The sequence below is a fragment of the Mus caroli genome, unplaced genomic scaffold (assembly GCF_978045245.1).
Source record: "Mus caroli unplaced genomic scaffold, Mus_caroli_1 scaffold_12, whole genome shotgun sequence".
NCBI lineage: Eukaryota > Metazoa > Chordata > Mammalia > Rodentia > Muridae > Mus > Mus caroli.
Window position 1 is genome coordinate 6,941,687 of NW_028227267.1, and position 16,293 is coordinate 6,957,979.

The 16,293-nt window shown below is 40.7% G+C and overlaps 1 protein-coding gene across 14 annotated transcripts in view; it reads left to right on the plus strand.

The window, feature by feature from the left end:
• The window catches only part of Cadps (calcium dependent secretion activator), a 454,319-nt gene that overhangs the window by 329,095 nt on the left and 108,931 nt on the right, over positions 1-16,293 (plus strand). For 4 of the 14 annotated variants that reach the window (XM_029468976.2, XM_085828366.1, XM_085828361.1 and 1 more), the window contains exons 14-18: positions 6,886-6,987; positions 8,706-8,769; positions 9,143-9,266; positions 11,651-11,719; positions 12,586-12,603. In XM_029468976.2, coding sequence (XP_029324836.1) covers positions 6,886-6,987; positions 8,706-8,769; positions 9,143-9,266; positions 11,651-11,719; positions 12,586-12,603 — 377 coding nt within the window. The remainder of the gene's footprint in view (positions 1-6,885; positions 6,988-8,705; positions 8,770-9,142; positions 9,267-11,650; positions 11,720-12,585; positions 12,604-16,293) is intronic. The other 10 variants (XM_021182627.3, XM_029468973.2, XM_021182629.3 and 7 more) reach the window with 3 other exon arrangements.

Sequence of the window (16,293 nt, forward strand, 5' to 3'; positions counted from 1 at the left end):
TTGGTCTCATGTTACAGAGAGAAATGATACTTTTAAGAACATGTCACTGGATTGCATCTAACTCTTTACAGGTATTGGCCTTGTGTATGGATGAAGCATCCTTGTGTTCTAAACACCAGACTCACCTAACTGGAAGTGATCATAAGAGGGAGAGGGTAAATTACAAACAAGTTTCAAAAGAAAGTAAGCATCTCCCACAACTAAAAAAAAATTTCCTTCATTTAAACCATGTGACTATCTTCCTGAAGGAAGCTTGCTTCCATAGGAATAGCATGAAGTCTTGAGAAATCTGTGTAATTGGTAGCTCTTACCTAAAATTCCACAGTGTGACCTTGCCCTGGAGTCACTGAAGCTACTTGTACAAAACTGTTTGCAGATTTCACACACTTTGAGCATGTATGTGATACAATTTTTAAACAAACAACAAGCCGGGCGGTGGTGGAGCACGCCTTTAATCCCAGCACTCAAGAGGCAGAGGCAGGCAGATTTTCTGAGTTCGAGGCCAGCCTGGTCTACAAAGTGAGTTCCAGGACAGCCAGGGATACACAGAAAAACCCTTTCTCCGAAAAAAAAAAAAAAAAAAAAAAAGCAACAACAACAACAACAAAACCTCACATACATTACTGTTGTGACCACTGCAAAGTCTAACTTAGGGTCTTCAATGTCAAATCCAAATCCATAGCTTCTCAGCCTTCATCAATCTGCTCCTTTTCCCCCAAGGGGAGAATCTATGAAGTTCTGGTCCTTTTCTTGGTGAAACATGTGCTCTTCTATATCTTGTGTTATTTCTTCAATCATCTTTGAGTTCTTTGCTCATCCAACACCCTGATCCAATGTGAGCCTCCCTTACTATTGCCGACATTCTAATAGCATCAATATTCCTGGTGACTGTTCAGTGGGGGAAGCTTCTTCACCACTCCCATGCTTAAAACAGCTTCTATATTGTTGAGTCATAACTTCAGATGAGACAGGCTGCAAGCAAATCATAAAAGAGCCCCTTGGAATATTGCCCTCTCCAATAATACTCTTTTTGAAATTGCCTATTAGCCAACCTAAGAAGTTAAAATGCCCACTTGTAATTGTGTAGAAACTACTTATTTTTCTTCCTGTTTTGCCATTTGTGACACAAACATTTTTATATATTTGTTTTAGCAGCATATCTGAGCCCCAGGGCATCAGGGCATAATTAGAAAAGGGCATGAGCTGGGAGGGAAGGAGTGGGAAGGGGTGAGGCTGGCTTTCATAAGTAAGCAGAGGCTATGGGATATGAGGGACCTAATTATAAATTATAATTAAGCTAGGATTATAGAAGCCATTCAGGGAGCAAGCAGGGGGACAGGAGTGGCTGCTTTTAGAGACTGCTGGTGGTTTGAGGCTATCTTGAATTTATATCTATTAACTACCCAAAAGAAACAAAGCAAAATACTCCACAATCCAATCAAATTTGGGGGTAACATCTAAAAATTATAAAAATGAAGAGTGCCCGATATTACAAATATATTTTTAAGTAAAAAATTATCAGAGTATCTGATGTAATTGTCCTATTTAGGGAGCCTTGCAAGGAATACCTAACACACTTTGTCCTGCTCTGTTCCTTTAAATGCTCATGTTTCTAGGCTGGAACAATTTAGTAGCAAGTAAGATTCAGTTATCATGCTTGTTTAAGGACATTTTCATGGATCCATAATGCGGTCTGCAGGCATGCATCCATTTGGAGAGAAAGATTATATCGTGTTTACAGTGCCTGTACCAGCATATGTGGACATTTGCATTTGGAGATGAAGTATATTCCTTCTTCAGCGGGAGTTTTACCCCTTGTTGGTACTGATTGGAGGCTGAAGGCTTGTTGTATGCAGAGCTGTGGACCAGACGCTCTTTCCTCTTCTGGTGAATTCATATGTTTCTTTTTACACCTGGATTTGGCACTTAATCACCAAATCACAGCAGTCATTGTATGCTTTGAATTAACTTTTCATCCTGACTTTTTGGAAAAAGGCATCTTACTTTTGAAAGGTTTTGCAACCCAGATTTCAACAAGCTGTGGAGAGCCATGCCCTGGGGATAATTAAATGCTAGTAATCTGGGTGCTTACCAGAGTGTACGGTGACAGTTTAGCTAATAGGGAGGTCAGTCACTTCCTGACACAAAATGCGGATTTGGCTGTACTGCTCTGGTAATTTCAATTACCAAGATGGTTTTACATTACAAGCCCAGTACATGCAATTAATGAATTAATTCTCCAGGAGATACCAATTAATCATCTTTAGCTTGGAAACACCATGGTAAGGGGAGAGAGTTTATATAACTGATAGCCCAAAAGATTAATGCTGGGTTTGATAGCTTTGATTTGATAAAAAATGAAATAGGAAAAAGAGATTGATGTGACTCTGGATGTATTATTATTTGTGACATGGCTCAAGATGGGAGACCGTGAGGAGAGTAGAGATGACAGAACTGGTGCTAACCACAGTGATAAGGACTTGAAGAGCAGCCGACATGACATCTTTCCTATCGTGCTGCTGAGAATGTCAGCTCTGTGAAGGACAGTGAGAAAATGGTTTGCCGAAAACTTGAAAGGTGGATTCCGGACATGCCAGCCATGTCAGATGCAATACAGTCTGCTGTGGCTGCCGAAACCCACTTCTGGCTCCAGTGATGGCCTGCAGGTGGGAGAGCTTCCGATCTCCGGCAAGGCTCCAAAAATGACTACACTTGACCTGCATATTGTCTCACGTTTCCGGGATCATGATATACAAGAAGTGAAGCTAGCCAGTGTGCAGTTAGGTGGAATCAGAGGCCAGGGGCTCTCTCTCTCTCTGTGTGTGTGTGTGTGTGTGTGTGTGTGTGTGTGCATACAAGTCTGTGTACAAGTGTGTGTTCCTAAAGCATCATTTACAAGCTTCTGAGCTTCTGTTTAAACCTGATGTGTGCAGAAAGAGGGAATGTATCCTCCGTGAAATTACAATGTATGATCACCAAGTAAGCTCTGATGTAGAGAACACGCAGAACAGAAAAGAAAAAGGAATCAAGAAAGCTAAAGAAGAGTGGGAACCAGGTCAGAGCCTGGGTTCTGCATTTGAATTACCTGTGAGCTTCCAACATGCCCCTCTAAGCCCCCACTACACAAGGCTGATCACAGCTATCAGAAGAAGGGGTATCCGAGATGAAGAGTTCCTAGCCTCTGAAAACTGTGGTCATGACCCAGCTGCTGAGATCAGTACATGCCATCTGCTTCTTCTCAATCTGCCCTGCTCATTTACCGTTGAGATTTCAGAGAGGATCTGAGCTGAAGAGTCCAGCTGAGACATGCAGTGGCTGAGAAATGTAGGTGCTGCCTTCAAGGAAACCCTTCAGCATTAATAATGGGGTAGTAGATACATCTATTTTTCTTTCTCCCAAGTCTAGAGCAGTTAGTGAGGCAGTGGATACCTAAGAAGCCAGAACCTAGGCTCTGAGGTAGGGGATATACAGTCAAGCATAAAAAAAGGGGACAGCCAGTTTCCTGGACATGCATCCCATCCAGATGAAGATACATCCCAGCCTGGGACTTTTTAATTAAAAACTTAGAAATCTTTCCTTTTCTCTTCTTCTTTGTGATTCACAAAGTGTTAAATATTGAGAAAGGAAAAAAGACACTGAGCTATATTATGAAAGTTGAAGAACACTCTCCATGTTTCCAGGGGGAAAAAGTATAAAAGTCTGTCCTTTGTGACACATTAGCCCCTTATGTGCCTCCCGTCAAGGGGTTGCTGGGATGGCTCAGCCAATGAAGCACACTTTGCAAACAGAGTTGGGCTAGCACTGGGAAACAGGAGACAGAGCAATTCCCTGGGGCTTGCTTGCTGGCCAACCAGTCCAAGTAAACTGACAAACTGCAGGTCCAGGGGAAACTCTCCATCTCAAAGGATAAAGTGGACAACACTGAGGATCACCCCCAACTCAAATCCATCAGCCATATACCAAAAGCCGCGCACCAAGATAAAAGCATCCTTTCAGACATTGGAAGAGAAGAGCCTCCACTGAGGTTCTGTGTTTTTATTTGTTACTAAACACAGACAGACAGACTGATGATTGATAGATAGATAGATAGATAGATAGATAGATAGATAGATAGATTCTTAGCATATGATTCCCAAATCAGTGGCACCACAGAACCCACTGGGTATACTCAGACGCATTCTAGCCCTATTATTTCAAGAATTCTGGATGAATCCATGTAATCCAGGTTCCTGCAAGGCTTCCAAGTGATGCTGAGGCATAGTCAGATTTGAGGACTGCTAAAAGCATATATTGCTTCTATAGAAAACATAGCTCCTAGATCAGCAATATGGCTTAATGAACCAAAGTGTTCACCTCAAATATGACAACCTGAGTTAAATCCCATGAACCAACAGTAGAAGGTGGGAACCCACAGAACTGACTCTCAGAAATTGTCTTCTGACCTTCACATGCCCATCTCTGAGCATGCCACCTGTGCAGTCATTACCACTGAACTATGGAAGTCAATGGAAAAGAAAATGGTATCCGCAGAGCTAAATATAAACTAAAGTGACTTCTTATCTAACGTTAAGCTTGTGGTCTTTATTGAGCTGAAAACCAGTGGATATTTCACCAAGTTTGCCAATACCCTAAGAATACAAATATGGCAGTTTAAAAACAAAAGAGAGGGTGGGAGAGAGAGAGAGAGAGAGAGAGAAGGGAAAGGAAAAGAAAGGAAAGGAAAGGAAAGGAAAGGAAAGGAAAGGAAAGGAAAGGAAAGGAAAGGAAAGGAAAGGGGGAGGGAGGGAGGGAGAGAGGAAGGAAGGAAGGAAGGAAGGAAGGAAGGAAGGAAGGAAGGAAGGAAGGAAGGAAGGAAGGGGGAGAGAGAGAGAGAGAGAAAGAAAGAAAGAAAGAAAGAAAGAAAGAAAGAAAGAAAGAAAGAAAGAAAGAAAGAAAGAAAGAAAGAAAGGAAGGAAGGAAGGAAGGAAGGAAGGAAGGAAGGAAGGAAGGAAGGAAGGAAGGAAGAAAGGAAGGAAGAAAGAAAGGAAGAAAGAAAGAAGGTTTGGATTTGCTGTCAAGACATTGCATTGTCTTAACACCTGATTTTGCAGGTAAACTCTCAAAGAGAGCTTTTCAGACTTAATGAGGTTCATTTGCTTTGTTTATGTTAAAAGTGAAACTGTTCACACTAGCATTCGGTGATTAAGAAGCAAATTAAAGTGACTATAACAATAAACATTTACTTGGCTGGTGTTCCTGTGGAGGGGCCAGGAAGTAGGAGTCCTCTGATTCTTTTACTGTGCATCACCAGAACAGCAGGTAGGAGGCAGAGCAGTTAACATTTGTGGTTGTGCCCTTCATCCCAGGAATTAGCTAAGAAGGTGAAGCACATCTTATCATTCAGTTTCTATCATTTCAGCCTCAAGCAAAAATACTGAGTCCGAGAAGGTTTCTTGGACAAAAGATGACTTGATTCACAGACAGGCTTATCTCGGGATCGAAGACTTAGGGCTGGGGATGTACCTCAGTAGTAGAATACTTCCCAAGCACGCATGAGGCCCTGTTCAGTCCTCAGCACCAGAGAGAACGAGAATTACACACACACACATGTGTGTGTGTGTATGTGTGTGTGTGTAAATAAATCACCAAAAATGACAAACATCTCTGGGATGTGCACTCATAATTTCAAATCTTCTAGACAGATACCAAAGATCAAGTCACAAGGTTTGTTTTGAAAATGTTTTATAAGAAATGTCCCTATTTCTGTCCTCAAATCCCAGGATAAACTTGTCAGCCCCCACAGAATGCCTATTAGGCTGGTTTTGATAATGTTACATGTTGATTGGGTTAGAAGTTCAAATTTCCTTCAGTTCTGGCTGTTGAATCTTGTTTACTTCAAAAATAACTTACTAAAGTGTGATTGGCATGTACACCCACTTTTCTGATTGTGCATTAAATCTATTTGATTAAGTTGTAGATTAAATCTATAGATTAAATTAGATTTAGACTAATAGATTTAGTACACAATTAGCAGAGAAGCTCACAGATACTTACATTACTCTGAACATTTTTTACAAACTGAGTGAGTCAATAATGAGTCAAACAGATGCTTATGTGGTACCTAATTTTTGTAGGAATTTTCATAACTGAAGAGTTCCAAACCCCAGAGCTAGTGCGGCAGGTAATGCAAGCTAGAGATATGACCAGGTAAATAGCCACCTCAGGTTAGAAAAAAGGCGTTGGTTGACAACTACCAACTAATTTCTGAATTTCCAAAAGAGGCCAGAAACCCAAACTACATTGTAAAACTTCCCTAATTTTAAAATGATGGAAGGGCTGGAAAGATGGCGCAGTCAGCAAAGTGTTTCCCGCACTGGACCAGTTTTGTCCCCAGAACCTGCATTTAAAAGCAAGGTGCAGGAATGAGCAGCTGTTCTCCCAAGCACTGGGGAATCAGAGATAGAGGAGCCTTGCTGACCAGCAAGCTTCTGCCTCAGTGAGAGACGCTGTCTAAACAATTGAGGTAGAGAGCAATTGGGAAAAATACCTGCTATTGATCTCTGACGGGCATAAACATGCATGTGCGTGTTTATGCACAGGCATACACACTTGCACACATGCACACAGTAGTGGTACTTCTTCAGATGTTTTAAGAATCTATGACCAATCAGAACCAGTGGAACAGTTTCACTATCTCACAAAAACACGTTCCAGTTCTGTGCTAACCCCGACCACCTTCCACTTGAGCATCTCCCCCCACCCCAGCTCTGCACAGCAGGGCTTCTGTGGTCACAGCCATCATCATGCTTGTTGCCATTAAGGCAGACAGTTTCCTCCTGGTAGAGATTTGATTTGGTGGCGTCAGCAAATGAGGTTCCTGTCACTTTACAACGGGTCTTCTTTCAGGCCTGATGGAATCGGAACTGTGACTGTTGAAGAAAAAGAACGCTTTGAAGAAATCAAAGAGAGACTCCGAGTTCTGCTGGAAAATCAAATTACACATTTCAGGTAAGAATTTAGGTTTAGGGGCCTCCTGGGGTGAGAATGAAGCTACCCAAAAAGGCTTTGTTTCCCCAAAACTCTTAAGTCTATCAGAGACACATAAGATCATTAAAGCAAAATAGCTAGAGGAAGAGGAAGAAAACCAACCAGTTGGCTCCAGCTCTCATTTGCTACCTGACTTTGTGTTCTTTGTTTGTCTGGTGTTTGTTAAGGAAGAGTCTAAAATAGGCCAGGCTGTCCTCAAATTCTCTACGTAGCCAAGGGTTATCTTGAAGTCATAATACTACAAAGGCTACAACTTGAATACTGGGACTATAGGTGTTCACCAACACATACCAGGTTTCATGCTGTGCTAGGAATTGAACACAGGACTTCAGAAACGCTAAGAAAGGCATTCTACCAACCAAGGTGTAATTCCAGCTCTGGATTTCAAATTCAAGAGTGCATTTTAGTTGCTTAAAGAACAAAGCCTTCCTCATGTGTTCTGACTGATAATTCATGTCATATAAAAAGTTGAAGAATCTTTAAGGTTCCTAGATAAAACAGTTTTTTTTTAAATCCTACAATTTGAGTCAGAATGAATGGGGACAAAATTAATGGCATTCATAAATCATCCTTTCTCCCCTCCTACTAGCTGTACATAAAATAGTGGAAATTTAGGTGAGCCCTGTTGGGGCTTGGGATGGAAACTTGACATGCAGCAGCAGCAGCAGCAGCAGCAGCAGCAGCAGCAGCAGCAGCAGCAGCAGATCACACACTGGACCTTCACACTATGCAATCCACTTCTCCTGTAGAGCATATGGCATGTTTCTAATACTATAATGTTGGCTTCACACATAGACTCTGAGGCAGTAACTCCAAGAGAGCAAGTGTGATTCTAATGGTTCCCATAGACTAGTTACAGGCTTGGAGGCTGGAAAGGTACTCACTTTTGTTTTGAATCTATAAACAACTGTGTAAAATAGGTAACCTCCAGTTAAACAATGGGCAAAATGAGGCTGGGGGAGATTCCAGAAAGTGCTCCTGGCTGCCCACTGTAGACTGAGTTTAAGCAGCCCATCCCATTCTCTACACTTTTGAGAAGTGTTTTGAAGGGCTCTTGGCCACCAGAGCCATTGATGGCACCTGTAGCAGTAAGTGACATGCTTCTGACTGTGCTACTGGAATTCTCCTTATGGAATAAGATTTGATGATGGTTCTTTAACTGACCATACATTATAGCAAAATGTATCACCAATAGAGGAAAAGATCCAGTAACAGTGAAAAAAATCCTAAGCAAATTAGGCAGAGTCAGGAACTTATCCCAAATGCATGCCTGCTTTATGCTTCAACCCTTCAGGGATCTAAAGAAGTGTGTTTGCATTCCAGCTGGTTTAACTCCTGGTTTTCCATGCTGTCCCCTACTCTAACACATGAGGTCATGTTTTTGCTAACTAGTGTTTTCCCTCACAATGGAAATCCAAGCTGAGCTCTGTGTCACCACTCTCAATATTCTGTTCTGTTGCAGACATTTACAGAGTTCCTCTACAGTCATTATTCACACATATACATATATACGTTATATATACACATATATGGTGTGAACTAGGATTAGCATAACACAGTGTGACAAAATAAAAAGCATTTTCCATTCCTCGGTATAAGTTGCTATAGGAATCAAACTGCAGCATGCTTTCTGTGAAAATGTAATGGTGTGGGCAACCTGAAGCCTTGCATTTTTGTAGGTACTGCTTTCCATTTGGTCGACCTGAAGGTGCTTTGAAAGCTACTCTCTCACTCTTGGAACGGGTAAGAATGAACGTGAGACATGTAAAGGGACTTGCAAGTAATGACAATCAAACAGTACAGCTGGACGCCCTCGTCAGTAATTTTCCAAGGGTTTGTTTACCACTCATGAAGTACCAGAATATAAGTGAGGACACTGCCAATATTTTGGAAGTTTTATTTTCAGATTTCCAACTAGTTATATTCAAGTGTCACTCGGGGCCCTTCTCTGATGCCTCCAACAAGCTTTGTCACCCCAGCTGCTCTGTGGTTTTCTTTCTACCCACTGTTATCACATTAGTCAGCATTAATGGTTTTACACCTGAGGTCTTTGGAAAGCAGAAATGAGTAACGCATTGATTTAGAACTTAATAGGCCCCTTTCCTTCTGCTTGAAGGTTTTGATGAAAGATATTGTCACTCCAGTACCGCAAGAAGAGGTCAAAACTGTCATCCGTAAATGCCTAGAGCAGGCTGCTCTAGTCAACTACTCACGCCTATCTGAGTATGCCAAAATTGAAGGTAAGACTTCTATCTGTCACTTGTTTTGAATTTGGATTTTGATATGCCTCCCTGGGAAAATCTATCTCTTTTCTTAATGGACACCAGAAAACAGCGGTCCATCTGACTATGTTAGACTAAATATACTTCAACTGTGGAAAATGCCTTGGTCGTGGCCAACAAAATAGAAGAGATCTCAGAAGACAGCCTTTAGAGGAAAACCAACAATAAATGTGGGACGTTATGTAATTACCAGGATCCTTCTGAGAGTTTGTGTTGCCCTCAGATCTTTTCTCTGAGGATGATGTTAACCTATGAAAGAGCTGGGATGCACTATTACCTTCTTTAAATAGAGAAAAAGGAAGCTGTCTGCTGTCTGTTGCCAGTAGTATTGGAAGTAAAACAAGAGTTGAAGAATGCAATATTCAGGTTCTATTTAACTCTTTCTGATGCCTTGGAAGTCTTTTGTCTTTAGGGAACATTTCAAATTTGGTGACAGCGTAGTGTGGAGCCAGCTTCAGGGGCTCCAAGTTGACTCTGGACTTCTTTCTTGTTTCCAGGGATGTAGCAGGTGCATTGCTCCTGCCATCTCAAATGTCAGGGAAGCAGACATTGATGACTACATAATTAGAAGGCACTTTGAGTAAATTCAAGAAGCTATGGTTCTTTGGGACCTATTCACTCTCAAAGGCATTAATCACTTTTCATTGTTACCCCTGTTGGCTGCTATAGGGTGATTTGAAAACCACACCCAACCTGACCAGAGGTGTAAGTGTATTCATGTGGAAGTTCTGTGTGCAAGGCTTGATGTGTCCACACTCTGGAATCTCATGTTCTCTCACACACAAAACACATGACATCCAAATAAAGCAAGCAAAGGCACACTGTCCACCTTGGGCCATCAGTGAGGGGAACAGCTGACTAGCATACACACGCCATCACATATACTGCCAATGTCCTGTTTCCTTAGAAAATTAGCTGACAATCACGTTAAATTCCCAATGTTCTGTACATTACATGTCTTCCTCCCCTCTTGATTTTGTCTGTGTGACAATGCAAATTGTGTACCAGTGGTAATGAGTTCATTGTTATGCATCGAGGGAGAAACACTTAAGAATTGGGCACTAGAAGGGTGTTTACCAACTCTAGATTTGGTAATAAGTGACAAAAAGAGAGGAACGAGAAGATCAATGATTAAAGGGCTTTATTAACAAATAATTGTTCCAGCATTCCCAGCCCAGGACATAATGGTTGGTTGGATTGGGTAAAGTCAACCATGTAATTACTAATCCGAAAGCCAGAGATGGGATAGGATCAAGAAATGAAATGTTCAGTTTCCACAACTGCTGCCTCATGGGTCTTGGTCCAGCTATTACTAGTCTTTTGGTAAGATCTGCTCTCTTCTTTCAGATAAGTAAATTTAAAAAATAAAAACAAAAAACAAAAAAGTTTGCGATCTGTAAGTAAAAATGCATTCATTTCTGAAGTAGATCAGCTGGTCTGTAGTCTCCTTCTGTGCCTCAATTCTTCTTGGTCGTGTTAATTATCTTTTGCACTGTGACTTTTAGGTCTGGGGATTCTTTGAAGAAACCAATCTTTTTATTCCAACTCTCTTTTCAGAGAAGTACCTCATTCCACACTACTTGCTCTCTTCTGCTTTTCTCCTTCCTTGTCCGTGATTGGCTCAGCCACTTTTTGACACAACCTCTGCAAAAGTGGCTGAGACGCCAATTTCAAAGCATGCTGGGATTGTTAATTCAGACAACCCCACATTCTCTGGCTGCATGTGTCAGGTTTTCTTCCATGAACATAGTCCACTGTAGGCTGGGATATTGCAGCTTCAAAGATATTACTACCAGACAGCTTTCTTTGAAAAAGGCTCAGGTCCTACCCTCAGAAAAGAAATGCTTTTTTGTTTGTTTTTTGTTTTTGTTTCTTTGTTTGTTTGTTTGTTTGTTTTTACACTTGAGCCTCTCTGAACATTATCCATCTGAGAATTTTGGAAAGAAGTTGTAGTAATATTGCTGGGAGACTATGTTTATGAAGAAATACCTCAAGAGCCTTAGATACTAAAGTCTGAAATCCTTAGTATCTTGGAGCCTTAAACCAATGGAATTCTGTTTCTCTCTACCCATGATGTTTTTTGGTCATTGTATTCTTGCCAACAACTCTAAAGAGATGTGTAAAATCATGGTCACAATCTCTCTCGTGGCTCATGGCATGCTGAATGGTTAATCCAGTAGTTCCCAAATTTCAAAATTCCTTTTTCTTTTATCCTGTGTTTACCCCAAAATACTCTGTGGCTATTTTCCCTTGGGCTAATGTAACGTTTTCCTCTAACCTATGACCTTGAACCTCTTTACCTCTGACCTAAGCCTCTTGCATGCCCAAATCCTCTTTTGTAGGGAAAAAGAGAGAAATGTATGAGCATCCTGTCTTCTGCTTGGCCTCCCAAGTGATGGATTTAACCATTCGTGAGTACCCACCCCCTCCTCGCCATGCTGGCTTCACTCTCTCTGTTCCATTATTTCAAGAAATTCAGATCCAAACCAACTCACTCTCCTTGCTTCAAGTTTTTTAGCATTGGCTTGTCTGTTGGTTCTGTCTGTGAAACCCAGTGTGAGAAGTCCAGTCACTTTGTATCAGCCTAAAACAGGTTAGACAATTAAGCCATTTGTTTGTGATAAACTCAGATTTGTCTGTAAGTTTTTTCAGTTACCCTGTCTGTGACCTGAATGCATTTTTACTTTGCTTGTGTGTAACCCTAATTTGTAAAGTACTTGTCACTGGTACACAATCAAAAGGTGTCAGCTAAGCTGGGGAGCGATGTACTAGGTGTCAGAAAAAGGACATTTGAGGCAAAGTCATGCCTTCTTTATCCATGTTTAACATGTCAAACTATAATGGGTATGAGATCATGCAAGGTGGTCCATACTCTGAAAGCTAGTTCTTCTATGCTTCCTATCTATTCTCTCTCAAGCTGGGAAGTTTTCCTCCTTCTCTCTGAAGAGCTGTATTTGCCCTTGTCCTCAAAGCTCTGCTAGAACACATGACTTAATTGTCATTCGAAGAGTTTGTGTATGTTTCATAGCTTGATTTCACATTAAACTTAATTTACTAATTTTCTATTTGTGCAGCCTTTTCCACATCTGTGAAGGAGCCCTTTTTTTGCTGGCCCCCAAACTTTGGGGCGGTGGGAAGCCAAGGGCAAGCTTTTCTGTCTGATATCATGTATCACGCATAAGTGGGGGGCATTTTGGTCCACTTGCTCATTAATCTTGCATATGTGTTCTTGTTTCTCCTTCTCTTCTCTCCTTGTTGTGCTCTCTCTTTCAAATAGAGAATCAAAAGGATGCAGGTGAACTGATTGTATATGCCTTATCAATTACCAGGACTGTTGAGTTATATTCAGTTGTTTTTTTGTTTTGTTTTGTTTTTTGTTTTCTGTTTTTGTTAAGTAGCTCCTTAAAGTATGCGCTCCCGGAGAGCAGTGCGGAGCCGCAGTAATACTTAAGGAGTTAATTTGTGCTGTCTAAATGCATCTCATGCCCACTCACTGTTGCTCTTCAGAGAGTGGCACTTCCGTGAAGGTGTAAGTTTGTTCCTTCAGGAACAGTGCTCTGGTTGGCTGCAGAACATCTTTTAACCTTGGCTTCAGGGTCTCACAATTTGGCCTCATGAGTGTATGGTGTTTTGTTTTGCAGTTTAAAAGACACTGAACCAAATGAATCTTCCCTTTCACTTTTTTCTTTCTTTCTCCTCCCTTTCTTTCTTTCTTTCTTTCTTTCTTTCTTTCTTTCTTTCTTTCTTTCTTTCTTTCTTTCTTCTGTTTTCTGCCCTATGGAGAAGTTTATGTTCTTTGGTGAGTGTTTATAGTCAAGAGGAAGCAATGGTGTCCATAGTGTGTGTGTGTGTGTGTGTGATAGGCAGAGGGACTAAGCAGGAGCTCTTGTGAGAAAGATCTCTGACTTTAGAAATTTTCTTCTTGTTTCCTCTCAGGTCTTCTGAGTCTATTTAGATGAGAGCTCTGAAATGAAATATTAATGAATGTATAATATCGATCAGTGTCTTAAAGAGTTAAAAGATTCCATAAGGATTCTCATTTAGACCCACACCACAGTTGAACATATTTCAGAAAAATTCAGAGAGCATTTCTAATGTGTGCCAAGCACCAGGTTAGCAATAAATATTCCAAGACTCAAAAGTATGCTCAAGACATATGTACTCCCAAATAGCAAAGGTACTCATCCATCCATCCATCCATTCACCCACCAGGCAAGGACTTGGCAGAGGCTACCTTGAAGCAAGTGCAGTGTGAATAGCCAGGAAGTATCCAAATGAGGAAAAACAACTATTAGCTTCACGAAACATGAACGCATATGTGTAAGTTTCAAATTCAATACATCTAAATCCCCACTGGTTATGTGTCAGAGGAATATGACATTGTTAGAAAGCTAAAAACACATTCAAGATATTGGGTTCCATTTGCACATTGGAAGAGATACATTGGAATCAGTTCATGGAAGCTAGAAATTTGGGGACATAGCCTTCACAGAGCAAAATATACAAATGTAACAAACTACACAGCTGATAAAAATAATATTCTTAGATAAGATGCTCATGACATGAGTTTCATCAACTAGGTGTGGTTTTGTATGCATTTAATGTATTTAATCCTCAGAAACCTTATGTAGCTCCTCCCATTTTACAGATGAACAAAGATTAGAGAAACACAAATGATGAACAAACACATCGATCTAGAAGCCCACACAGAGACCACATGCCTATCTACTCAGTTCAACATGGCTGTAAAACAGATTGTCAGATTGCAAGGCGAGACATTCAGTATAAGAGCTGTGGCCTGGACATGCCATAAAGACAGAGATCTGGCTAGAAATGGTGGCACACTCCTGTAATCCTGGTATTCAGGAGGTGGAGACAGTAGCCCAACTGGGACCAGAGTGACTTTAAGGCAAAACGCACCATTGCAGCAAGACCCTGACTTTAACAAAGAAAGAAGTTATGGCTCTGTCCTGGTACAAAGTCCCTTCCCCAGGAATCTCTCTGACTTTTATATTCACATAGACTTTTCAAAGAATAACTCCAACACATCTTATCTCTGCACGTGACAGTCATTGAAGGTTCCTTAAGCAAAATTAAAGATTCTCTCCAGAAAAACCATATTAGTGTTGTAAAGAAAGTCTGAAGTCAAGGAATAGAGTAAAACTGAACTTTAAGTATAATATGAAAGTGAAGATGTATATGAATCTTAGGATACTTGAGCCCTCTTCTAAGCAAAGTAGGTCTCACTGTCTTCTTCCCTGGCCTTTATATATTCTTATTTCTGTTATCATTACCCTACCTTTTCAATTTTCCTAGGAAATAGAAGAGAGAGAGAGAGAGAGAGAGAGAGAGAGAGAGATAATATTACAGACAGGCAGGTGGCAGGCGATGGCAAGGAGCTGTCAGGGTTAAGAGTACAAATTGGAATGGGGTAAATAAGATGCTAGAAGTGGATTACAGAGATCTCCTGGTGTGTTTGCTCAAAGCATTCTGTGAGAATCGACAAGACTCTGACCATGGCTTCCTGGCTGACTTCATGCTCTCTATCTTGTGACAATATTAGAAATTAAATGTTCAGCTTAGTTATGGTATCAAAAGAAAAATAGAAATTCAAAAGATTTCAAAAGTCTATCAAAGAAAAACTGTGATCCTATCAAAGAATTCTATTATTTTAAACATTCCCATTAAACTGTCACATATTCTAAACCAAACAAGCACTGGGGAATTCAATATTATCGTTGCTGTTTTGCCTCCACTCTTGGAATGCCTGCATAATTTTCAGAGCATCATAATGATTCCACTGGACATTTAAATAAAACTTTTTCTTTTAAATGTACCAAGGATTTGCAAAAGTTTGTACAGATAATCTTTTAGATGGGGATAAATAATAATAGGTAAGTGGAAAGAAGAAAGAAGAAAAAAGACAGGAAGAAAAATAGATACAAACAAGAAGAAAGGAGAGGAAAGAAGGGAGGGAGGAAGGAAGAAAGGGACATAAATAGCTAGATAGGTACATGTATGAATAGTGGGTAAATAGATAAACAGGGAAAATGCATTATTTTGGCCTGGACACTGGGCTGAGAACTATATGAATGATCCAACTGGATCTTTACCTTAGACTCATAAACATTTATGAGTCCATTTATAGCTCAGGAAGCTATGTTTCATAAGGTTGAGTGGCTTTCTCAAGCAGCACTTGACTTCATGTCTAACTAAGTGCAAGTGATATGTTTTGTCTCCTTTTACTATGCAGACCACAAAAAATACTGGGCACTTGGACACTATCCATTCAGTGAGTGGAGGGTAGAGTTACCTATACCTTTTTAGTATGGGAAGAATACAAAATAACAGAAAAGTCTCATCCAGAATCAGATAGTTGCCAAATCCTTACATTGTGAATTCTTATTGCAGTTTTTGCAGATATTTTTCCTCTTTGATTGACAGAAGCCTTTTAGAGCAGGTCAAATCCTAGAAAGATACCTGAGAAAATAGTAAAGTACTTTATGTACACATGTAAGAGCCTAATTCCAGATCCCCCAGAATCCATGTAAAAAGCTACACATAGTAACATAATTTCACAGTAGGGGAGGTGGAATCATTAAGATCATTGTCTTGCTGGCCAGCCAGCCTAGCCTCCTCAATGAGTTGCAAGCCACTAGGAGACCCCATCTCAAAAATGAAGGCAGAAAAGACCAAGGAATGACACTAAGGTTGACTTCAAGGCTCCTCTTTTTCTCTCTCCCTCCTCCCCTCCCTCCCTTCCTCCTTCTCACACACATACACACACACATACACACACACACACACACACACACACACACACTCTTACTTCACATAAGGACTTCTAGAGTGTGTACTGTAATTCCGTGCTTCTGCAATATCCAGTTTAGTTTCCCACTGATCTGTGAATTATTAAAAGAGAAAAAGACAGCCAAGATTATAGTCTCACCAGACCACTGTGCAAAGCCAGTGGCCCTCCAGTCTC